Genomic DNA, 26,828 nt, shown 5'->3' on the forward strand with positions numbered 1-26,828 from the left:
CAAGTGGGCTTCATCCCTGGGATGCAAGGCTGGTTCAACATTCGCAAATCAATCAACGTAATCCAGCATATAAACAGAACCAAAGACAAGAACCACATGATTATCTCCATAGATGCAGAAAAGGCTTTTGACAAAATTCAACAGCCCTTCATGCTAAAAACGCTCAATAAATTCGGTATTGATGGAACGTACCTCAAAATAATAAGAGCTATTTATGACAAACCCACAGCTAGTATCATACTGAATGGGCAAAAACTGGAAAAATTCCCTTTGAAAACTGGCACAAGACAGGGATGCCCTCTCTCACCACTCCTATTCAACATAGTGTTGGAAGTTCTGGCTAGGGCAATCAGGCAAGAGAAAGAAATCAAGGGTATTCAGTTAGGAAAAGAAGAAATCAAATTGTCCCTGTTTGCAGATGACATGATTGTATATTTAGAAAACCCCATCGTCTCAGCCCAAAGTCTCCTTAAGCTGATAAGCAACTTCAGCAAAGTCTCAGGATACAAAATTAATGGGCAAAAATCACAAGCATTCTTATACACCAGTAACAGACAAGCAGAGAGCCAAATCAGGAATGAACTTCCATTCACAATTGTTTCAAAGAGAATAAAATACCTAGGAATCCAACTTACAAGGGATGTAAAGGACCTCTTCAAGGAGAACTACAAACCACTGCTCAGTGAAATCAAAGAGGACACAAACAAATGGAAGAACATGACATGCTCATGGATAGGAAGAATCAATATTGTGAAAATGGCCATACTGCCCAAGGTTATTTATAGATTCAATGCCATCCCCATCAAGCTACCAATGAGTTTCTTCACAGAATTGGAAAAAACTGCTTTAAAGTTCATATGGAACCAAAAAAGAGCCCACATTGCCAAGACAATCCTATGTCAAAAGGACAAAGCTGGAGGCGTCACGCTACCTGACTTCAAACTATACTACAAGGCTACAGTAACCAAAACAGCATGGTACTGGTACCAAAACAGAGATATAGACCAATGGAACAGAACAGAGTCCTCAGAAATAATACCACACATCTACAGCCATCTGATCTTTGACAAACATGAAAGAAACAAGAAATGGCGAAAGAATTCCCTATTTAATAAATGGTGCTGGGAAAATTGGCTAGCCATAAGTAGAAAGCTGAAACTGGATCCTTTCCTTACTACTTATACGAAGATTAATTCAAGCTGGAGTAGAGACTTAAATGTTAGACCTAATACCATAAAAACCCTAGAAGAAAATCTAGGTAGTACCATTCAGGACATAGGCATGGGCAAGGACTTCATGTCTAAAACACCAAAAGCAATGGCAGCAAAAGCCAAAATTGACAAATGGGATCTAATTAAACTAAAGAGCTTCTGCACAGCAAAAGAAACTACCATCAGAGTGAACAGGCAACCTACAGAATGGGAGAAAATTTTTGCAATCTACTCATCTGACAAAGGGCTAACATCCAGAATCTACAAAGAACTCAAACAAATATACAAGAAAAAAACAAACAACCCCATCAAAAAGTGGGGAAAGGATATGAACGGACATTTCTCAAAAGAAGACATTCATACAGCCAACAGACACATGAAAAAATGCTCATCATCACTCGCCATCAGAGAAATGCAAATCAAAACCACAATGAGATACCATCTCACACCAGTTAGAACAGCAATCATTAAAAAATCAGGAAACAACAGGTGTTGGAGAGGATGTGGAGAAATAGGAACACTTTTACACTGTTGGTGGGAGTGTAAACTAGTTCAACCATTGTGGAAAACAGTGTGGCAATTCCTCAGGGATCTAGAACTAGATGTACCATATGACCCAGCCATCCCACTACTGGGTATATACCCAAAGGATTATAAATTATTCTACTACAAAGACACATGCACACATATGTTTATTGCGGCACTATTCACAATAGCAAAGACTTGGAATCAACCCAAATGTCCATCTGTGACAGACTGGATTAAGAAAATGTGGCACATATACACCATGGAATACTATGCAGCCATAAAAAAGGATAAGTTTGCGTCCTTTGTAGGGACATGGATGCAGCTGGAAACCATCATTCTTAGCAAACTATCACAAGAAGAGAAAACCAAACACCGCATGTTCTCACTCATAGGTCGGAACTGAACAATGAGATCACTTGGATTCGGGAAGGGGAACATCACACACTGGGGCCTATCATGGGGAGGGGGGAGGGGGGAGGGATTGCATTGGGGAGTTATACATGATATAAATGATGAATTGATGGGTGCTCACGAGTTGATGGGTGCAGCACACCAACATGGCACAAGTATACATATGTAACAAACCTGAACGTTATGCACATGTACCCTAGAACTTAAAGTATAAAAAAAAAAACAAAAAACAATAACACTCCCTTTTAAAACATTAAAAAATTCAAGTCAGTACTTTCAACATGTCTAAAGTCTCTAGCAGACAATGATATACACAAAAATGACATGGGCAACCATGGCTAACCACCTTACTCCCGTGGTCATCCCCTGGCCCCATCCAAGACCTAGTCATGTTTCCTACAGCCACAACACTGCTACAAAACAAGAGATCTGAATGTTTGAATAAACAGGAAGTGATAAAGAAAAAGATAACTGATAAAAGAAGACTAGTAGTAGAATTAAAGGGAAAGAAAGAAAAAGAAAAAATATAAAAGTTTCAAGTAAAATATACTGATTTCATCTACATCTCAATTCTAATTAATCTATGAAATTAAGTTTTTATTATATCCTTAAGATAAAGGAACTTGGTAATGAGCCACAATTTAACTTTCTTTTTTTTTTTTTTTTTTTTTTCTTTTTGAGCCGGGGTCTCGGCTCTGTCGCCCAGGCTGGAGTGCAGTGGCGCGATCTCGGCTCACTACAAGCTCTGCCTCCCGGGTTCACGCCATTCTCCTGCCTCAGCCTCCGGAGTAGCTGGGACTACAGGTGCCCGCCATCTCGCCCGGCTAGTTTTTTGTATTTTTAGTAGAGACGGGGTTTCACCATGTAGACCAGGATGGTCTCGATCTCCTGACCTCGTGATCCACCCGTCTCGGCCTCCCAAAGTGCTAGGATTACAGGCTTGAGCCACCGCGCCCGGCCAATTTAACTGTCATTGTTGGAAAATAAAATCCAAAAAAGAAAAAAATATATTTTGTCAAAAGAGAAATGTAACTATATGTTGTTTGAGAGATGTATAACAATGAGACAAAAAAAGTTACGAATAAAAGTCATAAGGATTTTTCATGGAACTGCCAACAAAAAGTGTTTAAAAATAAAATTAAGTGCCAAAGGTATTAAATAAAATAAAAAATCATTTGTAATTGATGCAAGAGACATTTCCCACTGATACTGCTTTGAAATGTATAAAAAGTTATTATAGACATATTTCTCCTCATCAGTAATGACAAATAAGTAAACAAAAATAGCATTTGCAAGCATAACAAAAATTAAAAGGTTCAGTACCTCATTTCAAATATTCATATATATTCTAAATGAATTTTAGAGTGATACATAAAAAAGAAAGCCAAATTAGAAGAAAATAAAATGAAATTTAGTGTTGAGAATTTCTAAGAGATATAGTATCAATGATTTAAAAATATATATATCATTGACTGATTTGACTATAAGGAAACTTAAAACTCCACATGGAAAAAAATTACAACATTGAAACCTATATACTGTTGGTGCATATACTGTTGTCTTAAATGAAATTGTCTGGATATTTTTCATGAATCCTACTCTGTCCATTATAATTAATTTTAAAAACTAAATACAGGGCTTTACTGTTAAAATTCATCTGGTAGTTTCAGCCGAGTATTCCATTTTGTAGAAATTATTTCAAATATAGATTTTGTCATAAATACTACTAGCAATTCAGAGCTAATATGTGTCATCTCTTTGTGTACATTTTTACCATCTCAGAAACTCAGTGGCCTTATTAGAAAAGTGCAGATAAACTCAAAAAGGAATTTAAGGAATATGGATTATGCTTGAATTAAGGCCCTGTTACCATTAGAACAAAGAAATCAAAGATCTTAAAGGAAAACTCCCTGTGACCTTGTCATGCTTGGTCATTAAATGGCCACGATCAATGATTAGGTGTAAATAACATAAATAAACTTTTTAATTTATAGATTTTTAAGTCAAGGGATTGAAGACTGGAACTGCCGGAAGTTTTCCCAATGGGTGTTATCTCATCCAGGACAAGTGGTACTTACTGTGGTAAGTTAATGCTGCTTTGATGTATATATACAGGGACACCTTGGAGATATTGCAGGTTCAATTTCAGACCATTGTAATAAAGAGGATATTCCAATAAAGTGAGTCACATGAATTTTTTTTTCCCTAGGGCATGTAAAAGTTATGTTTACAGTATCCTGTAGTCTGTGCTTTTTTTTTTGTTTTTTTTGTTTTGTTTTTTCCTGTCACCCAGGCTGGAGTGCAGTGGTACAATCTCAGCTCACTGCAACCTCCGCCTCCCAGGTTCAAGTGATTCTGCTGCCTCAGCCTCCTGATTAGCTGGGACTACAGGTGTGCACCGCCATGCCTGGCTAATTTTTGTATTTTTAGTAGAGATGGGGTTTTGCAATGGTGGCCAGGCTGGTCTTGAACTCCTGACCTCAGATGACCTGCCCACCTCAGACTCCCAAAGTGCTAAGATTACAAGAGTGAGCCAGCATGCCTGGCCTCCTGTAGTCTGTTAACTATACAATAACGTTATGTCTAAAAAATGTGCATGCCTTAATTAAAAATGCTTTGTTACTAAAAAATGCTAACAATCATCTGAGCCTTCAACAAGTCATAATTTTTTTGCTGTTGGAGCATATTACCTAGATTTTGATGGTTGCTGACTGATCAGGGTGGTAGTTGCTAAAGGTTAGGATGACTGTGGCAATTTCTTAAAATTAGATAATAATGAAGTTTGCCACATGGCTTGACTCTTCCTTTCCCAAAATATTTCTTTGTAGCATGTGATGCTTTCTGCTAGCACTTTACCCACAATGGAAATTCTTTTGAAATTGGAGTCAGTTCTCTCAGACTCTGCCACTGGTTTATCAACTAAGTTTATGTACTATACTAAATCCTTTTTTGTCGTTTCAATAATGTTTACAGTAACTTCATCAGGAGTAGATTCTGTCTCAAGAAACAACTTTCTTTGCTTATCCATAAGAGGCAACTTGTCTTCCATTCAAGTTTTATCATGAGATTGCAGCAATTCCATCATTATCTTCAGGCTCCACTTTTAATTCTAGTTCTCTTGCTATTTCCACCACATCTACAGTTACTTCCACTGAAGTCTTGAACCCCTTAAAGTCGTCCACGAGAGTTGGAATCAACTTCTTTCAAAGTCCCACTAATGTGGCTATTTTGACCTTCTTCTATGAATCATGAATGTTCTTAATGGCACCTAGGATGGTGAATCCTTTCCAGAAGGTTTTCTATTTACTCTGCCTAGACCCATCAGAGGAATCACTATCTATGGAAGCTATAGCCTTATGAAATGTATTTCTTAAATAATGACTTGAAAGTCAAAAGTACTCCTTGACCCATGGGCTAGAGAATGGATGTTTTGTTATCAGGCATGAAAACAACATTAATCTCCTTGTACATCTCCATCAGAACTCTTGGGCGACTGGATGTGTTGTTAGTGAGCAGTAATATTTTGAAAGAAATCTTTTTTTCTGAAAAGTAGGTCCCAACGGTGAGCTTAAAATATTCAGTAAACCATGCTGAAAACAGATATGCCATCATACAGGCCTTGTTATTCCATTTATAGCGCACGGGCAGAGTAGATTAAGCATAATTCTTAAGGGTCCTAGGATTTTCAAAACGGTAAGTGAGCATTGGCTTCAATTTAGAGTCACAGGCTGCATTAGCCTCTAACAAGAGAATCAGCCTGTCATTTGAAGCTTTGAAGTCAGGTATTGACTGCTCTCCAACTACAAGAGTCTTGGATGGCCTCTTCTTCCAACAGAAGGCTATCTCATCTACCTTGAAAATCTATTGTTCAGTGTATCCACTTTCATCAGTTATCTAGGTCTTCTGGATAACTTACTGCAGCTTCCACATCAGCACTTGCTACTTACCTTTGCACCTTTATGTTACTGAGACAGCTTCTTTCCGGAAACCTCATGAGCCAACTTCTGCTAGCTTCAAACTTTTCTTCTGCAGTGTTCCTTATCTCTCTCAGTCTTCACAGAATTGAAAAGAGTTAGAGCCTTGCTCTGGATTAGGCTTTGTCTTAAGGAAATATTATGGCTGGTTTGATCTTCTATTCAGACCACTAAAATTTTCTCCATATCAGCAATAAGGCTGTTTTGCTTTCTTATCATTAGTGTGTTCACAGGAGTAGCACTTTTAATTTTCTTCAAGAATTTTTTTCCTTTGCATCCACAACTTGACTGTTTGGCAGAAGAGGTCTAGCTTTCAGCCTGTTTTGGCTTTTGGCATGTCTTCCTCATTAAGCTTAATCATCTCTAACTTTTAATTTTAAGAGAAGAGAAGGATGTGCGACACTTCTTTTTTACTTGAACACTTAGAGGCCGTTGTAAGGTTATTAGTTGGCCTAAATTCAATATTATTGTGTCTCAGGGATTAGGGAGACCCAAGAAGAAGGAGAGAGATGGGGGAATGGCTATTTGGTGAAGAAGATAAGACACAAACAGCATTTATCGATTAAGTTTGCTGTCTTATAGGGGCATTATTTGTGGTCCTTCCAGACAATTACAATAGTAACATCCAAGATCATTAATCACAGATCACCATAACAGATATAATAATGAAAAGATTGGAAATGTTCTGAGAATTAGCAAAATGTGATGCAGAGACATGAAGTGAACACATACTATTGGAAAAATGACACTGATAGACTTGCTCAATGCAGGGTTGCCAGAAATCTTCAATTTGAAAAAAAATGCAGTATCTGTAAAGTGCAATAAAATGAAACACAATACAAAAAGGTATGCCTGTATAAGTATTTAGTTTGTGGCTACATTGCCAAGAAAGCAACGATTTGGAAAATAAATCATTATGAAGCAAATTGGTATCTGTAGCTTACTTTGAAATGCATAAGATGGGTAGATTCATGACAAATATAGCAAAAAGTTAATTGTAGAATGTAGGTGGTGAATATGTAAGTATTCATTGTATAATTCCTTCAACTTCACTATAGTTTTGAAAATCTTTATAATTTTGAATGAAAGTAGAACTATTTTCTTAAGGATATCACTATATTGTATTACATTAGTTTTCTACTGTTGTTATTAAAAAGTTACGAAAAACTTGGTGGCTTAAAACAACACAGCTTTATTATCTTATAGTTCAGTAGGTTAGAAGGCCAACTGACAGGTCTCTGTGGGCTAAGATCAAGGTGTCAGCAAAGCTGTGTTCCTTTCTAGAGGCTCTTGGGGAAATCTGTTTCTTTGCCATTTCAGCTTTCAGAGGCCATTGGCATTCCTTGGCTCACAGCCCATTCCTCCATTTTCAAAGCCAGCAATGTGCATCTCTCTGACTTTTCTTCAGTAGTCCTAGCTCCCTCTGTTCACAGGTGGAAAAAGTTACCCAGTTTTATGATTACATGTGTTTTATGGATACACATTTGACCCACTCAGATAATCCAGAATAATCTCTCTAGCTCAATTTTCTTAATTCAATTCCATCTGAAAAGTCCCTTTTGCCATTTAAGGTGACATATTCACAGGTTCTGGGAATTAGGAAATGACTTTGTAGAGAGCCGTTATTCTGCCTACTACATGTATATTTGCTAGAGTTAATTATTGTTTTTCTGGGTCTCATAAGAGAGAGGGAAAACTAGGAAGTTGTGATGTCAATAAAACAAAAATTGGCAGTTATTTTGAGAAGTGTGGTTGGAGCTAGGGGAGTGATAAAATTTCCCATATCAGCATGTGTAGAATAAGAGGGACGAGGAAAGACCTCAAGAAACATGAACAGCTAAGGAATAAGCAAAAGAAAAGGACTGAAAAAGAGTGGCCAAAAAAGAAAAAAACATTAGAGTTGTCATGGAAGCTAAAGAGGAAGAAAGGTGTGTTTTTGTTTGTTTCTTTGATTTTTCTCTAGAAAAACTGAGTAATCATTTTTAAAAGTGAGTGGCCATCATTTTAAAAGATCTATAAACTATATTATATCTGTCAACAGTCATTTTCTGGAGTGATGAAGATACAAGTCATATTGCCAGGAGGTACCATTATCAAGTTTTTTTTTCATCAGCTTTTATTTTAAGTTCAGGGGTACATGTGCAGGATGTGCAGGTTTGTTACATAGGTAAAGGTGTGCCATGCTGCTTTGCTGCACAGATCATCCCATCACCTAGGTATTAAGCCCAGCACCCATTAGCTATTCTTCCTGATGCTCTCCCTCCCTCCACCCATGCAACAGGCCCCAGTGTGTGTTGTTCCTGCCACCCTTCCACCCCATGTGTCTGTGTGTTCTCATCATTCAGCCCCCATTTATAAGTGAGAACATATGGTGTTTGGTTTTCTGTTCCTGCATTAGTTTGCTGAGGGTAATGGCTTCCAGATCCATCTGTGTCCCTGCAAAGGACATGATCTCATTCTTTTTATGGCTTCATAGTATTCTATGATGTATGCGTACCACGTTTTCTTTATCCACTCTATTGTTGATAGGCATTTGTGTTGATTCCATGTCTTTGCTATTGTGAATAGTACTGCAATGAATATACATGTGTGCATGTATCTTTATAATAGAATGATTTATATTTTTTGAGTATGTACCCAGCAATGGGATTGCTGGATCAAATGGTATTTCTGCCTCTAGGTCTTTGAGGAATCACCACACTATCTTCCACAATGTTAAACTGATTTACACTCCCACCAGCAGTGTAGCAGTGTATAAATGTTCCCTTTTCTCCACAACCTCACCAGCATCTATTTTTTGACATTTTAACAATAGCCATTCTGATTAGTGTGAGATGGTATCTCATTGTATTTTTGATTTGCATTTCTCTAATGATTAGTAATGTTGAGGTTTTTTTCAAATGTTTGTTGGGCACACGTATGTCTTTTTTTTTTTTTTGAAGTATCTGTTCATGTCCTTTGCCCACTTTTTAATGGAGTTTTCTTTCTCTTGTAAATGTGTTTAAGTTCCTTGTAAATTCTGGAGATTAGCCCTTTGTCAGATGGAGAGATTGCAAAAATTTTCTCCCATTCTGTAGGTTGTCTGTTCACTCTGATGATAGTTTCTTTTGCTGTCCTGTGCAGAAACTCTTTAGGTGAGTTAGATCTCATTTGTCACTTTTCGCTTTTGTTGTAATTGCTTTTGGAATTTTTGTCATGAAGCCTTTTCCTATGCCTGTATGCTGACTGGCATTGCCTAGATTTTCTTCTAGGATTTTTATAGTTTTGGTTTTTAGATTTAAGCCTTTATTCCACCTTGAGTTAATTTTTGTATATGGTGTAAGGAAGGGTTCCACTTTCAATTTTCTACATATGGCTAGCCATTCTCCCAACACCATTTATTAAATACGAAATCCTTTCCCCATTGCTTGTTTTGATCATGTTTGTGGAAGATCAAATGGGTGTAGGTGTGAGGTTCTATTTCTGGGTTCTCTATTCTGTTACATTGGTCTATGTATCTGTTTTTGTACCAGTACCATGCTGTTTTGGTCACTGTAACCTTGTAGTACAGTTTGAAGTCAGGTAGTGTGATGCCTCCAGATGTGTTCTTTTTGCTTAGTATTGACTTGGCTATTTGGGCTCTTTTTTGGTTCCATATGAATTTCAAAATAGTTTTTCTAATTCTATGAAGAATGTCAGTGGTAGTTTAATGGGAATAGCATTGAATCTATAAATTACTTTGGGCAGTATGGCTATTTTTATGATACTGATTCTTCCTATCCATGAGCATGGAATAGTTCTCCATTTGTTTGTATCCTCTCTGATTTCCCTGAGCAGTGGTTTGTAGTTCTTCTTGAAGAGGCCCTTCATTTCCCTTGTTAGTTGTAATTCCTAGGGATTTTATTCTTTTTGTAGCAATTGTGAATGGGAGTTTATGCATGATTTGGTGCTCCGCTTGCTTGGTGGTATATATAGGAAAACTAGCAATTTTGGCACATTGATTTTATGTCCTAAGACTTTGCTGAAGTTGCTTATCAGCTTAAGAAGCTTTTGGGCTGAGATGATGGGGTTTTCTAGATACAGGATCATGTCATCTGCAAACAAAGATAATTTAACCTCCTCTCTTCCTATTTGAACACCCTTTATTTCTTCCTCTTGCCTGATTGCCCTGGCTGGAACTTCCAATACAATGTTGAATAGGAATGGTGAGAGAAGGCATCCTTATTTTGTGCCAGTTTTCAAAGGGAATGCTTCCAGCTTTTGCCCATTTAGTATGATATTGGCTGTGGGTTTGTCATATATAGCTCTTATTATTTTGAGGAATGCTCCTCCAATACCTAGTTTGTTGAGAGTTTTTAAACATAAAGAGATGTTGAATTTTTTCAAAGGCCTTTTCTGTATCTATTGAGATAATCATGTGGTTTTTGTCTTTAGTTCTCTTTATGTAATTAATGACATTTATTGATTTGCATATGTTGAACCCACCTTGCATTCTGGTTATAAAGCCAACTTGTTCGTGGTGAATAAGCTTTTTGATGTGCTGCTGGATTTGGATTTGCCAGTATTTTATTGAGGATTTTTGCATCAATGTTCATCAGGGATTTTGACCTGAAGTTTTTTTTGTTGTATCTCTGCCAGATTTTGGTATCAGGATGATGCTGGTATCATAGAATGAGTTAGGAAAGAGTCCTTCCTCTTCAATTTTTTGGAATAGTTTCAGTAGAGATAGTACCAGCTTCTCTTCTTACCTCTGATAGTATTCAGATGTGAATCCATCTGGTCTTGGGATTTTTTTGGTTGGTAGCCTATTTATTACTGCTTCAATTTCACAACTCATTATTGTTCTATTCAGGGACTTGATTTTTTCCTGGTTCAGTCTTGGGAGGGTGTATTTGTCCAGGAAATTGTCTATTTCCTGTTTGTATTTCTGTCGGGTCAGTGATGATATCCCCCTAATCATTTCTTATTGTGTTTATTTGATTCTTCTCTTTTTTCATCTTTATTAGCCTAGCAAACGGTGTATCTATTTCTTTTTTAAAAGCTCCTGGATTTGCTAATTTTTTAAAGGGTTTCCCATGTCTCTATCTCCTTCAACTCAACTCTGATCTTGGTTATTTCTTGTCTTCTGCTAGGTTTGGGGTTTGTTTGCTCTTGGTTCTCTAGTCCTTTTAGTCGAGATGTTAGGCTGTTAACTTGAGGTCTTTCTAGCTTTTTGATGTGGACATTTAGTGCTATAAATTTCCCTCTTAACACTGCTTTAGCTGTGTCTCAGAGATTCTGGTATGTTGTCTCTTTGTTCTCATTAGTTTCAAAGAACTTCTTAATGTTTGCCTTTATTTTATTTACCCAAGAGTCATTCAGGAGCAGGTTGTTCAATTTCTATGTAGTTGTATGGTTTTGAGTGGATTTCTTAATCTTGAGTTCTAATTTGATTGTACTGTGGTCTGAGAGACCATTATGATTTCAGGTCTTCTGTGTTTGCAGAGGAGTGTGATCACTTTCTACTATGTGATCCTATTATGTGACCAATTTTAAAGTGAGTGTTGTGTGGCTATGAGAAGAGTCTATATTCTGTTGTTTTGGGGTATAGAGTTCTGTATATGTCTATTAGGTCCATTTGGTCAAGTTCAGGTTCTAAATATCTTTATTTTCTGTCTCAATGATCTGTCTAATATTGTCAGAGGAGTGTTAAAGTCTCCCACTATTATTGTGTGGGTGACTAAATCTCTTTGTAGGTCTCTAAGAACTTGCTTTCTGAAGCTGGGTGCTCCTGTATTGGGTGCATATATATTTAGGGTAGTTATCACTTGTTGAATTGAGCCCTTCACCATTATGCAATGCTCTTCTTTGTCTTTTTTTATCTTTGTTGGTTTAAAGTCTGCTTTTTAGAAACTAGGGTTGCTACTCCTGCTTTTTACTGTTTTCCATTTCCTTGGTAAATTTTCCCTTATCCCTTTATTTTGAGCCTATGTGTGTCTTTGCACGTGAGATGGGGCTCTTGAAGACAGTATACTGATGAGGCTTGACTCTTTATCCAGCTTGTCATTCTGTGTCTTTTAATTTGGGCATTTAGCCCATTTATATTTAAGGTTAGTATTGTTATGTGTAAATTGTATCCTGACATCATGATGCTAGCTAGTTATTTTGCAGACTTGTTTTTGTGGTTGCTTCATAGTGTCACTAGTCTGTGTATATCAGTGTGTTTTCTAGTGGCTGATGATGTTTTTTTCTTTTAATATTTAGTGCTTCCTTCAGGAGCTCTTGCAAGGCAGATCTGGTGAGGATGAATTCCCTGAGCATTTGCTTTTCTGAAAAGGATCTTCTTTCTCCTTTGCTTATGATAAGCTTAGTTTGGCCAGATATGAAATTCTGGACTGGAAATTCTTTTCTTTAAGAAGTTGAATATTGGCCCCCAATCTCTTCTGGCTTGCAGGGTTTCCAATGAGAGGTTCACTATTAGTCTGATGGGTTTTACCTTGTAGGTGACCTAGCTTTTCTTTCTGGTTGCCTTTAACATTTTTTCTTTCATTTTGACCATGGAGAATCTCATGATTATGTATCTCAGAGTTGATCTTCTCATAGAATATCTTACTGGGATTCTCTGCATTTTCTGAATTTGAATGTTAGCCTGTCTTGCTAGGTTGGGGAAGTTCTCCTGGATGATATACTGAAGTACGTTTTCCAACTTGGTTCCATTCTTCCCATCTGTTTCAGGTACCCCATTCAGTCGTAGGTTTGTTCTCTTTCCATAATCCCATAATTCTCAGAGGTTTTGTTCATTCCTTATTCTTTTTTCATTATTATTTTCTACCTCTCTTATTTCAGAAAGATAGTCTTCAGGCTCTGAGATTCTTTCCTCCACTTGGTCTATTCTGCTATTGATACTTGTGATTGCATTGTGAATTTCTCTTGTTGTATTTTTCAGCTCCATTAGGTCAGTTATGTTCCTCTCTAAATTGGTTATTCTGGCTATCAGCTCCTGCATTGTGTTATTATGATTCTTAGCTTCTTTATATTGGGTTAGCACATGCTCCTTTAACTCAGCAAAGTTAGTTATTACCCACCTTCTGAAGCCTTATTTCTGCCAATCCGTCCGTCTCAGCCTCAGCCTAGTTCTGTTGAAATCATTTGGAGGAGAGGCACACTGGCTCTTTGAGTTTTCAGTGTTTTTGCATTTATTCCTTCTCATCTTTGTGGGTTTATCTACCTTTGATCTTTGAGGTTGCTGACCTTTGAGTGGGGTTTTTGTGGGGTCTTTTTTTGTTGATGTTGTTGTTTTCTGTTTGTTTTTTGTTTGTTTTGTTTTGTTTTGTTTTAAGACAGAGTCTTCCTCTGACACCCAGGCTGGAGTGCAGTGGCACAATCTCAGCTCACTGCAACCTCCATCTCTCAGGTGGAAGTCATTCTTCTGCCTCAGCCTCTTGAGTAGCTGAGGTTACAGGCATGCACCACTACACCCAGCTAATTTTTGTATTTTTAGTAGAGACAGCATTTCACCATGTTGGCCAGGCTGGTCTTGAACTCCTGACCTCAGGCGATCCACCCACCTCAGCCTCCCAGAGTGCTGGGATTACAGGCATGAGCCTAGCCTCTGTTTGTCTTTATTTTAACAGGCCACTCTACCATAAGGCTGCTGTGGAGGCTAGGGCCCCCCAGTGGAAGATATCACCCAGTCAGGAGAAAGAGGATCAGGAACCCACCCAGTGAAGCAGTCTGGTTGCTTCTTGGTAGAGCAGGCATGTTTCACTGGGGGGTGACCCTTCTTTGTAGACAGTCTGTATTTTCCGCAGCCAGCCCGGTAGAATGGCTGAGTTAGGGAACCTCAGAGATAGCACTGCCCCTCACCCAGGGATCTCCCTCCCAGGAAGAGATCTCTGTCCACAGAACCGAAGACCCCCTCCTAGTGAGGAGGAGTGAGTCAGGCCCCAGTTAAAGACGCAGTCTGGCCATGATCTGGCAAGGCAGCTGCACTGCACTGTGGGAGGGCTCCTCTTCATCTCCACAGCTGAGACTAGGGAACTGCGGATATGGCAGCCGCCCCTCCCCCTGGGAGTTCTCTGCTAGGGAGAGATCAGAGCTCTGTCCCTGGACCCAAGGACCTGCCCACTGAGGGGTAGTAGGTCAGGGCCCTGGTTAAAGAAGCAGTCTGGCCCCAATCTGGCAAGGTCACAGCATTGCACTGTGGGGGGCCCCTCCTTGTCTGGACTATCTGCACTCTTCACAGCCTGCAAACTGGAACAGCTGTTTCCCCCAAACCGCAGAGATAGCAGCCACTCTCCCCATTGGATCTCCGTCCTGTCCCTGGTGGACTTCAGCCCTCTGCCATTGGCTGGCTGGGATTCCAAGCCAGTGGGTCTTAACCTGTGAGATGCTGTGGAAGTGAGGCCTACAGAAGGACGCTGCTTGGCGCCCTATATTCAGCCCCCTTCCTATGGATGTGTATGGGCAGATTTTCCACGTTGGTGGGGATCCTTGGGCTGGAGCATGCAAAACTCCTGGGTCTCTGTGTGCACCTGAGTGGCTGTTTTGCAGACTCCACACAGCTCTGTGTACTGGACCCACAGCCCTGGTGGCGTGGGCTTACGAGGGGATCTCCTGCTCCACAGGTTGCAAAGATTCGTGGGAGAAGCATGGTTTCCCAGGTGGGGTTTCACAATCATTCACTACCTTCCCTGGCTGGGGCTGGAGGATTCCTTTGGCTCCATGCTGTTTACTGTTGGGCTGTTGTCCCCCCTCCCCAACCCCACTGTTTCTCCTCACTCTCCTTGAATCCGAGCTGCTTGCCTATTCATTCCCAATGCGAGAACCCGGATATTTCAGTTAAAGGTGTTGAATTCACTAGCCCCTTTTCATTCTTCTCCGGGAGTGTCGTGGACTGCAGCTACTTCTAATCGATCATCTTAGCCCTCCATAATCAAGTATTTTTAAAGCGTACTTGACTTGCAGTTCTCTATTCAATTTAAAATTAACATCATATCCTTTTACTTTGCCTTGACTCGCAATTTTCAAGTCTTTGTTAAAATAACTTTGGATTGTGTACGCAAGTTATTATTATCAAATCTTCTTTGTCCCTTTTGTTCTCCACTTGACTGAATATTGAAAATATTCACAGATCTTAAGCTGAGGAACTTACCTAAACTGTTCTTTACAAAAGTGACAAAATTATAATGAATCAGTCTGCACACTTCTGTAGTTTAACAGAAATTCAAATAATCAAATCTGCTCTCCTAAGAAAAGATGTTTCTTGGATCACTCATCTTCAAACATGCTTAACATTAATAAGCAGCCTGTATCCTGTTTCTAGAAATACTTTATGATAGACTTCAACTTCAATCATTGAATGTTCTTTTGCCAAATTTTTTTCCACGTCCGCCTTACCTACTGCTCATTTTCCATTCCAGGATGCGATTTACAACTCCCCTTTCTCCTGCACTTCTACATATGTCACATGACTAGGAGTTGCCTCTGAATGGATGTAAAAAGACACCTGTGGGGGAATAGGGATAATTAGATGTCTGCATGCACTGGCCACTGAGGGAATTTGAAGATATAGTAATTAAAATTCCTTTATGAATAAATAACAAACAAGATATAGTAATTAAAATTCCTTTATAAATAAACAACAAACAAGAATTAAAAACTGGTTCACAATCTCCCTCACCAGAACCAAGTCCTCCTTTACCCTACACTGATGCAGCCTAGGGAGGGGTCTTCACCTGTTGGATGTTCTCTCCTGAGGCTACAAATCTTGAATAAATGTCTCAAGGACAGCAGTACTGGCATCTGACCAGACTCTGCCATGACATGGCCTTGACTGTGATTCCTCTTGTCTTCCCAGACTCTTGGTCCTGCCCACTTTCTAACCCTCAGTCTCTAGCCTCCTTTTGATCTGCTCATTATGAGCTTGTAACATCCTTTAAGAAAGTCGTTCATTTCTGTTGCATGTAACCAATAATGCTGTTGATATAACAAGTTTCTCATCCTGAATGCTGCTATCTCAATCTGGAAAAATCTCACTCTATTAACTTTATGCTAATTATTCCCATATTCATATCTTGATAGCTCTTCTTATGTTTCTTGAACACTTCAAATTTAATATATCCGTGAATGAATTCACTGTGCCACCTTGCCCGCAGCATGCTTTTCCTGCAATAGGTACTGTTGTAGTGAGTTACTGGAATCACAATTTACCCAATGTAAAGCCCAGAAACCTATAAGCTGTCCTGATGTATCCCCCTCTTTTAACTTCCAGAGTCAATCTGACCTTAATCCAGGAGACTTCTTAAAACAGCTCCATTATGTATGACAAGAGTGAGTGTCAAAAGATGGGCCGAATAAGAGAGGTCTATAAACTTTCTGAAAACTATGACTAGATACTTACTGTGTTCTAGGTATATTACTTCTGAGTTCAACAGAGAAAGCAGCACTAATTTCATCTCGGAGTTTTCCACCATTTTTACTGTCCCCACGTTATTACTTAAGGTTGCTGGTATAAGATTTAGGAAGATTTCAGAATATAAGATTTAGGAAGTACAAATTGATAAGGCCCCCAATAAGCATCAATCAGAATTCAATCTTTAGCCCTCAAATACATACAAATGTGTAAGGTCTCTTACACAAACACTCACATAGACACCACATGAACTTTATGAAAACATCCATTTTAATTTCAAATAAAATGTGTGCTTCAATTATATATATACATATATATAACATTATCTTACTTTTTCAGAGCCAGATCATGTTTTATAATGATTGTATTAAAAGTTTTGTGAGTTCTTATTCAAGAGAAAAATTGGAAAATGTCCACGCTGGTCTGATATGTCATCTAGAAGAGGTTGCAGAGCTGGTAGTGCTGGATACTAGTAACTCTCGAACAAAAGCTGTACTAGGGGCACTGCTTACCCTTTATGTTCACTGCAGAGATATAGTGATAAATTTACTACTTAAAAATATCTTCAATGCAGAGGATTTTGAGTGGACAAGGTAGGTGGATCTAAATTATAACTACATACAATAACTTCTCACAAATATATCTTTAGGTAAATTGATTCTCTACCTCACACTTTGTCAAACTCGAGTTTTAATTTTGGGGGCTTTACCAAAATTCTAAGCAAACCAATCTGAGTACCTTAGTCCCCCTTTATCTGCAGTTTCGCTTTCCAGTTTCAGTTACTGTGGTCAATTGTGGCCCAAAAATAGTGAGTATTTTACAATAAGATATTTAGAGAGACAGATCACGTTCACATGACATGTAAATGTGAGTATATTTTTCTACTGTTCTATTTTATTATGTCATCGTTGTTCATCTCTTACTGTGCCTCATTTATAAATTAAGCTTTATTATAGTTATTTATGTATAGGAAAAGTCATAGTATAGTGTATAGAGGGTCTGGAACTATATGTGGTTTAAACTATAGGTATCCTCTGTTTGGGCAGCAGCAGAAGGGGGGTCCTGAAATGTATCCCATGCAGATAAGGGGAGATTACTGTACCCTACTACTGCTTTTCCTTCTTTCTCTTTTCTACTGTCCCTCCACCTAATTTTTACTTCTTTCTGCTTTGTCTTCCTGACCTGATTAGGCCCTTTTGATAGTTACATTCTTGCATTTCCATCTAGACAGAAGGCAGTATCTTTCGATGGGCAGTCAGAGCTCCACCTCAAGCCTCTTCTTTCCACTGTGCTGTTAATTCTGGAACAGACTGAGGGGAAACAAACTGAAGAACATTTCCAGCCAGCTCCCTAACTCAAAACTGCCTTCTTCCTACCTGGAGTCAATTAGTAAAATATGAAAGTATAGAAAAATAGAGCCATTCTCACTTTTGGTGAGAAGAGATTGAGCATCAAGCTCCGATAATAAATGTACAGTTAGCATAAAATTCTGCAGTTAGCATAAAAGTCCTGATTTTAGGTATGACAGTTTCCTTTAAACTCTAGAAAAAGAAGTAGACAGAGGCTTAAGTATATAACTGAGGCCACTGTTGACTATATTTTATCTGAATACTTTATATCTGATATATATTTACATGTTCATTAAAGCATAAATGTATACTTTCTTAATTGCCAAAGAGGATATACTGTGTTAATGAACCATTACTCTGGAAAAAAGTCTAGTGCATCATTATTACTTTTTATTAACTCTTTTTAAAAATGAAAATGAAAAAGAGGAAGAGCATATATAGAAAGGTAAACTGGAAAAGAGAAGATCCTGAGAAGACTTTGTAAGTGTCTGAGTTTAGGGCTACAGTTCCCAAACTGTGTGTCAAGGTATCCCAAGCCACCATAGACAATTCACAAGGGCACTGCAAAATATTTTAACCTTTTGAGGGAATCACAGCAATGTACAACATCTGTCAGACACCAAACATACAAACAGCTCAAAATAGTTCTGTTTTAACATCAGATCATGCCACATACCTTTCAGTGACTTCTTATCCCTGCAAAGCTGGTTTTGGCAGTTGCTCTAATAAAAAGCAGGTATCCCATGAAAATCAGTGTAGCAAATGAGATTGGCAGTATCCAGTCTGATCCCAAGGTTTGATAAGTGGTGCAGTACACAATAGGCATATCTAAGTAACTGGTTATTTAAAAACGAAATAAGGGTTTTTTTTTTTTTTTCTTGTAAATTTGTTTGGGTTCTTTGTAGGTTCTGGGTATCAGCCCTTTGTCAGATGAGTAGATTGCAAAAATTTTCTCCCATTCTGTAGGTTGCCTGTTCACTCTGATGGTAGTTTCTTTTGCTGTGCAGAAGCTCTTTAGTTTAATGAGATCCCATTTGTCAATTTTGGATTTTGTTGCCGTTGCTTTTGGTGTTTTAGACATGAAGTCCTTGCCCATGCCTATGTCCTGAATGGTACTACCTAGGTTTTCTTCTAGGGTTTTTATGGTATTAGGTCTAACATTTAAGTCTCTACTCCAGCTTGAATTAATCTTCCTATAAGGAGTAAGGAAAGGATCCAGTTTCAGCTTTCTACTTATGGCTAGCCAATTTTCCCAGCACCATTTATTAAATAGGGAATCCTTTCCCCATTTCTTGTTTCTCTCAGGTTTGTCAAAGATCAGATGGCTGTAGATGTGTGGTATTATTTCTGAGGACTCTGTTCTGTTCCATTGGTCTATATCTCTGTTTTGGTACCAGTACCATGCTGTTTTGGTTACTGTAGCCTTGTAGTATACTTTGAAGTCAGGTAGCGTGACGCCTCCGGCTTTGTCCTTTTGACTTAGGATTGTCTTGGCAATGCGGGCTCTTTTTTGGTTCCATATGAACTTTAAAGCAGTTTTTTCCAATTCTGTGAAGAAACTCATTGGTAGCTTGATGGGGATGGCATTGAATCTATAAATTACCTTGGGCAGTATGGCCGTTTTCACGATATTGATTCTTCCTATCCATGAGCATGTCATGTTCTTCCATTTGTTTGTGTCCTCTTTGATTTCACTGAGCAGTGGTTTGTAGTTCTCCTTGAAGAGGTCCTTTACATCCCTTGTAAGTTGGATTCCTAGGTATTTTATTCTCTTTGAAACAATTGTGAATGGAAGTTCATTCCTGATTTGGCTCTCTGCTTGTCTGTTACTGGTGTATAAGAATGCTTGTGATTTTTGCCCATTAATTTTGTATCCTGAGACTTTGCTGAAGTTTCTTATCAGGTTAAGGAGATTTTGGGCTGAGACAATGGGGTTTTCTAAATATACAATCATGTCATCTGCAAACAGGGACAATTTGATTTCTTCTTTTCCTAACTGAATACCCTTGATTTCTTTCTCTTGCCTGATTGCCTTGGCCAGAACTTCCAACACTATCTTGAATAGGAGTGATGAGAGAGGGCATCCTTGTCTTATGCCAGTTTTCAAAGGGAATGCTTCCAGTTTTTGCCCATTTAGTATGATATTGGCTGTGGGTTTGTCATAAATAGCTCTTATTATTTTGAGATATGTTCCATCAATACCGAATTTTTTGAGAGTTTTTAGCATGAAGGGCTGTTGAATTTTGTTAAAGGCCTTTTCTGCATCTATTGAGATAATCATGTGGTTTTTGTCTTTGGTTCTGTTTATATGCTGGATTACATTTATTGATTTGTATATGTTGAACCAGCCTTGCATCCCAGGGATGAAGCCCACTTGATCATGGTGGATAAGCTTTTTGATGTGCTGCTGAATCCGTTTTGCCAGTATTTAATTGAGGGTTTTTGCATCGATGTTCATCAGGGATATTGGTCTAAAATTCTCTTTTTTTGTTGTGTCTCTGCCAGGCTTTGGTATCAGGATGATGTTGGCCTCATAAAATGAGTTAGGGAGGATTCCCTCTTTTTCTATTGATTGGAATAGTTTCAGAAGGAATGGTACCAGCTCCTCCTTGTACCTCTGGTAGAATTCAGCCATGAATGCATCTGGTCCTGGATTTTTTTGGTTGGTAGGCTATTAATTATTGCCTCAATTTCAGAGCCTGCTATTGGTCTATTTAGGGATTCAACTTCTTCCTGGTTTAGTCTTGGAAGAGTGTTAAGTGTCCAGGAAATTATCCATTTATTCTAGATTTTCTAGTTGATTTGCGTAGAGGTGTTTATAGTATTCTCTGATGGTAGTTTGTATTTCTGTGGGGTCGGTGGTGATATCCCCTTTATCATTTTTAATTGCGTCTATTTGATTCCTCTCTCTTTTCTTCTTTATTAGTCTTGCTAGCGGTCTGTCAATTTTGTTGATCTTTTCAAAAAACCAACTCCTGGATTCACTGATTTTTTGGAGGACTTTTTGTGTCTCTATCTCCTTAAGTTCTGCTCTGATCTTAGTTATTTCTTGCCTTCTGCTAGCTTTTGAATGTGTTTGCTCTTGCCTCTCTAGTTCTTTTAATTGTGATGTTAGGTTGTCAATTTTAGATCTTTCCAGCTTTCTCTTGTGGGCATTTAGTGCTATAAATTTCCCTCTACACACTGCTTTAAATGTGTCCCAGAGATTCTGGTATGTTGTATCTTTGTTCTCATTGATTTCAAAGAACATCTTTATTTCTGCCTTCATTTCGTTATGTACCCAGTAGTCATTCAGGAGCAGGTTGTTTAGTTTCCATGTAGTTGAGCGGTTTTGATTGAGTTTCTTAACAAGCAACCCCATCAAAAAGTGGGCAAAGGATATGAACAGACATTTCTCAAAAGAAGACATTCATACAGACAACAGACACATGAAAAAATGCTCATCATCACTGGCCATCAGAGAAATGCAAATCAAAACCACAATGAGATACCATCTCACACCAGTTAGAATGGCAATCTTTAAAAAGTCAGGAAACAACAGGTGCTGGAGAGGATGTGGAGAAATAGGAACACTTTTACACTGTTGGTGGGATTGTAAACTAGTTCAACCATTATGGAAAACAGTATGGCAATTCCTCAAGGATCTAGAACTAGATGTACCATATGCCGCAGCCATCCCACTACTGGGTATATACCCAAAGGATTATAAATCATGCTGCTATAAGGATACATGCACACATATGTTTATTGCGGCACTATTCACAATAGCAAAGACTTGGAATCAACCCAAATGTCCATCAGTGACAGACTGGATTAAGAAAATGTGGCACATATACCCCATGGAATACTATGCAGCCATAAAAAAGGATGAGTTTGCATCTTTTGTAGGGACATGGATGCAGCTGGAAACCATCATTCTCAGCAAACTATCACAAGAACAGAAAACCAAACACTGCATGTTCTCACTCATAGGTGGGAACTGAACAATGAGATCACTTGAACTCGGGAAGGGGAACATGACACACCTGGGCCTATCATGGGGAGGGGGTAGGGGGGAGGGATTGCATTGGGAGTTATACCTGATATAAATGATGAATTGTTGGGTGCTGACGAGTTGATGGGTGCAGCACACCAACATGGCACAAGTATACATATGTAACAAACCTGCATGTTATGCAGATGTACCCTAGAACTAAAGCATAATAAGAAAAAAATTTTAAAAAATAATTTAAAAAAAAAACCGAAATAAGGCCAGACATGATGGCTCACACCTGTAATCCCAGCACTTTGGGAGGCTGAGACCGGTGGATCACTTGAAGTCCAGAGTTGGAGACCAGTCTGGCCAACATGGTGAAACCCTGTCTCTACTAAAAATAAAAATTAGCTAAGCATGATGATGCACACCTATAATCCCAGCTACTCAAAGGCTAAAGCAGGAGAATCACTTGAACCCAGGAGGTGGAGATTGCAGTGAGCTGAGATCGTGCCACTGCACCCCAACCTGGGTGACAGAGCGAGACTCCATCTCAAATAAATTAATTAATTTAATTTTTAAAACATTTAATGAAATAATTTTTTCTTCAATTCATTTGTGTACCTTGTTTCAAGCAACCTACTAAATCATTAAGACAAAAATACTTATTAAACTGTTTTGGACCTAAAATTAAGAAAAGAAACTGTTAGATATTCCTTTTGGTCTAGGGTCATCATGAAAATGTTACTGAGTTACTAAGAGTGCAGTGAACTGAGAAAGTTTGAGAAGCTCTGTTCTAAGGGAATACTAATAGAAAGGCAAAGGCTCTGGAAATTGATTTGCTATCAAAATAATGATTTAGCACTTTACTTGAATCATAAAACAAATACTCGTCCTTAGGATAACAGAATTTCTTGTTTAAAAAACATTTTCTTCGACAAGTATTATACTTTTCTCTTTCTTATGGATATATGCTCTCCCATCTGAGACTTTGCAATGTAGTTGCTTATAATTTTAAATTTTTCTTTTATTTTTAATTTAAATTTATTTTTAAAATTTACTCACTTTTCCAGATTTCTTTATAATATTCCCTGTTGTTCCAGAAAAGATTTAAAAGGGCTTACAAGGATATGCACACTACTACATGATAGCATACATTGAGAGTGAGTGGAACGAGTGAAGAAAGGCAAACAAAGGCAAAAACTAGTGCCTGTGTAAGAGCTTTAATGAATAAATTCTGCGAAGATATTGTGCCTGCCTCCACTTGTAATTCAAAATCAAAACAGCACTAAACAATTAAAAATGTGTAGGAATGAGTTTTCGCTGACTATGTTTTAATATTAAAAAAAGTAAAATTATTTACAAAATATTGTTTGATAGTTTTTCATTGATAGTGCCCAAATGTGTTTATTTTGAGAATTGAGTTAGCACTAATTGGAATATAAAATAGAGTCAAGAATTCATACCACAAAGGTTTCATACCACAAAGTTTTGTAACTCAAAACCTTCTAGAGGTGAACATTTATGGTTAGCTACACAATTCACAATTCACAGTGCTCATGATATAAACGCAAATCATTTTCTACAAAGTTCAGTTTGTTTTGATACATAGAACAAATAGCATTTCTCTTATTTACCCTCATAATAAGGATCCAGATTATGATAAACATCATCTTCAATCACAGTCTTATTGGAAACCATAATAAACTTCCGAGGGATGATTCTTATATAAATCCCCCATTTGGATTGACATCACACCAAAGCAGCATAATCAGCAAGGCCATTAGCCTCAGAGGGAAGTGTGTTCACATGTTTGTATTCTTCAGTTCTATTTCATACCTAATATGATCAGTCATTGATGAGTTTTATATCACACTTCTCATTTGATTTTAATTTTTTACTTCTATTTTGTTAATCAATGCTCCATTTTAAATCCTGATTCTGTTTCTGCATGTGAAAAAAATAAAAATAATTTAACCAAATAATATGAACATTTAAAATTTTGTTTTCAGACATTTGCAATATAAATGGAATGAAAAACAAAAATTATGCTATGTATCTCAAGGAAATGCCAGCTTTACTTATGGCTATGAGTACTTGGGCTGTACCTCAAGATTGGTTATTACACCTCTCACAGACCGATGCTGGCTAACTCTCATGGAAGCACTACACTTGAATCTAGGAGGCTGTCCTGCTGGTCCAACTGGTACAGGAAAAACTGAGACTGTCAAAGATCTGGCAAAAGTAAGTGGTTTCTCTATCCAGAATAAAAACTTCTTTTTTTCTTTTTCTGTCACACAAATTTTGATGGTATCTTAAATTTACACCATTCCTGCTATTAAGATGTTCATTGCATTAACAAGCACATTCATTAATTCACATATAATTAATTCATCAATGACGTTTTGAATGCCTATTGTGTGCTGGAGCTTAGAATCTCAATAAGCCAACATATGCTTTTTATTCAGTTGGAATACTACTTTACTAACATGTGAATGATTAATGTCATTATGTGTGTGTGTGTGTGTGACAGAGAGAGAGAGAGAGAGAGTGAGACTGAGAGGGACAGAGACAGAAAGAGAGAGAGAGACAGAGAGAGAAAAGCAGTAGTAGTTACTGATGAAAGCAAAGGATATAGTTTGTAACCTAGAATTTTTTCATAGTTTTTTATTCATAGATTTATGCAAAAACATGACCTTAATGCTCTATAAACTAATCAACTGAACTGTAACAGTATATCTACATTTATACTATTATATTGAGTTTTGTGAATCTCTAAATTTGATTTTTAATTCATCTCCATCTTGCAAAAGTTTTCTCAAAAACATAGACATCTTATTACTCTCGCAGTTTTAACATTAGTATTTTGTGTCATAATTCAAGAAAGATATTAAAATATTTTTGTTTCCCAGTCCTTAGGCAAACATTGTGTGGTCTTCAACTGTTTTGAGGATCTGGATTATAAGGTAAAGCTTAAACATATGCGTCAGGAAGAAATATTGTATACATAAAACATAAAACAATTCACTGAAGAATAAAAGAACAAGAAAAATATTTATCTGAGGCAAATATGAAGTATTAACAGAACTTTAAATGCTATTATTTCTTTTAAACTAATGGACTAGAAACCTAGAATATAATAGAAATTTAAAACATTATATATGTTGCTTTTATTCAGGTGAACTACTCCTTAAGACAGTGGTTTTCAAACTTTTCAACAGTTGGATTCTTTTCAGTAAAAAAAATCTTACGTGGAACATGAATATATAAAACTATTAAGAGTACTGCTTTATTAACATACATTTATTTTAAGTCCTAACCCCATACATTTATTTACTGAAAAGGTAATAATTAAGACAAGATTATGATTAACACAAATATTTGAGAGTTTATATAGATGATGATTACAAGTTCATATCAGTCTTGTTTTGTTTGCACATTATCTGACATATCTCATAACATTCTGAAATATGTCTCTTACAAATCTACTCAAAGTTTCAAAATACTGCAATTTGTTTTGCATGTTAAGTTCAAACATTATACATTTCATTGCTGTCATTTTATTTGTGTTCAAAGCATGTTACCTCTGAGATCCTGCATTTCCAATTTGTGCTCATTTAGTACATTAAAAATATCACCATAAATAAGCTGATCAGTTATTATTTTCAAGATACTTACCAAATAGACTCTTGCCTCCTTCCTGGAAACCAGCAGTGGGGCCTATGAGGGCTCCACATGAGTGAGGCCAAAAAGCCTGCTAATTAAGATAAATAATATTTAATGCAATATCTTAAAAGTCAAAATTAATGCCCCCAAACGTCCCATGAACAAAATACCAAAATTTTAAATTAAGACAAGATCTGATTCCTGCTGCTCAGTGGAAGGAACCATCTTCTATATCCTTCTCGGTATGAGGCCCTCTCTCACTCGTTCCCATTCCCACTTCCTTTCCTCTTTGCCATACCTAGCAATAGAGTTCAGGCATCCCTCAGCTTGCATTCAGCCCACAGAAGTTAGACCTGTTAATATTTTTGTTTGTTTTGTTGCTTTGTTTTAGTTGCTAACATTTACAAACCAATAGATTTCAATCCCAGACTTTCAGCCTCTCACAGAGCACTGGGTGCACCTGGCCAGCCTGGGCCTGCACTCTGGCAAGTGGCAGAAGCCCAGCAGCAGCTGCGTGCTTTAGCTGGGCCTGCTGCAGTCTTGCCTTATCTGGGCCTGTGGTTCAGTCTTTTGCATTGTCCACCAGCTGCCTGCCACTAAGCCATAAAGCATCTTTGCCTGATCCAGAAAAGGCAGCCCCAGATTCACACACTTTACGCCCATCTGCCAGAAAGTTGTTCTGAAGACTCTGCCCCAGGGTGCAGCTCTTTGAGGGAAATGGCTGTCCAGGGAGGGGTCTGGTGCATCTCTGTACAATCCATAAGAAGCTGTGGCCCTGTCTTCACGGTCCCTGTGAGGATCAGAGTTTGCTCTGCTGAGTGTTTGGGCTTTTAGAAGGGAAAGGCAGAGTAGTTGACTTGTCTAGCATCTAAGCAGCTGCTGCTTTCAACCGTATAAAAATGCCTAGAAGGGGGAAACGCAAAAGGCCTTTACTTGGTTTGGGTAGCATGGGGAGAACATGTACAAATTAACATCCCAGTAAATTTTCTCACCATTATAATAATTTTACTAATCAATCTTTTTTTTTTTTTTTTTTAAAGATAGTGAGAAAGTTCTTCTTTGGACTAGTTCAGTCAGGAGCTTGGAGTTGTTTCGATGAATTCAATCTAATTGATTTGGAAGTTCTCTCTGTCATTGCCTCACAGATCCTAACAATTAAGGCTGCAAAAGACAACTATTCTGCCAGGTACTTGTTGAATGTGTTTAAGCCTTTTGAATTGAAATCTGATGCACACTTACTGTTTAGTTAATTATTGTTAAATACTTTTCCCCAATAAGTGTTTAGGGCTTTCAGGTGTGTGTGTGTGTGTGTGTGTGTGTGTGTGTGTGTGTGTGTGTGTGTGT

At 37.9% G+C, this 26,828-nt stretch overlaps 1 protein-coding gene across 1 annotated transcript in view; it reads left to right on the top strand.

Annotated features, from left to right (window-relative positions):
* The window catches only part of DNAH14 (dynein axonemal heavy chain 14), a 628,991-nt gene that overhangs the window by 161,224 nt on the left and 440,939 nt on the right, over positions 1–26,828 (top strand). The window contains exons 26-30 of the mRNA XM_031935270.1: positions 4,145–4,232; positions 16,836–17,089; positions 23,831–24,062; positions 24,731–24,784; positions 26,525–26,670. Coding sequence (XP_031791130.1) covers positions 4,145–4,232; positions 16,836–17,089; positions 23,831–24,062; positions 24,731–24,784; positions 26,525–26,670 — 774 coding nt within the window. The remainder of the gene's footprint in view (positions 1–4,144; positions 4,233–16,835; positions 17,090–23,830; positions 24,063–24,730; positions 24,785–26,524; positions 26,671–26,828) is intronic.

Source organism: Piliocolobus tephrosceles, chromosome 1 (genome assembly GCF_002776525.5).
Source record: "Piliocolobus tephrosceles isolate RC106 chromosome 1, ASM277652v3, whole genome shotgun sequence".
NCBI classification, from domain to species: Eukaryota; Metazoa; Chordata; class Mammalia; order Primates; family Cercopithecidae; genus Piliocolobus; species Piliocolobus tephrosceles.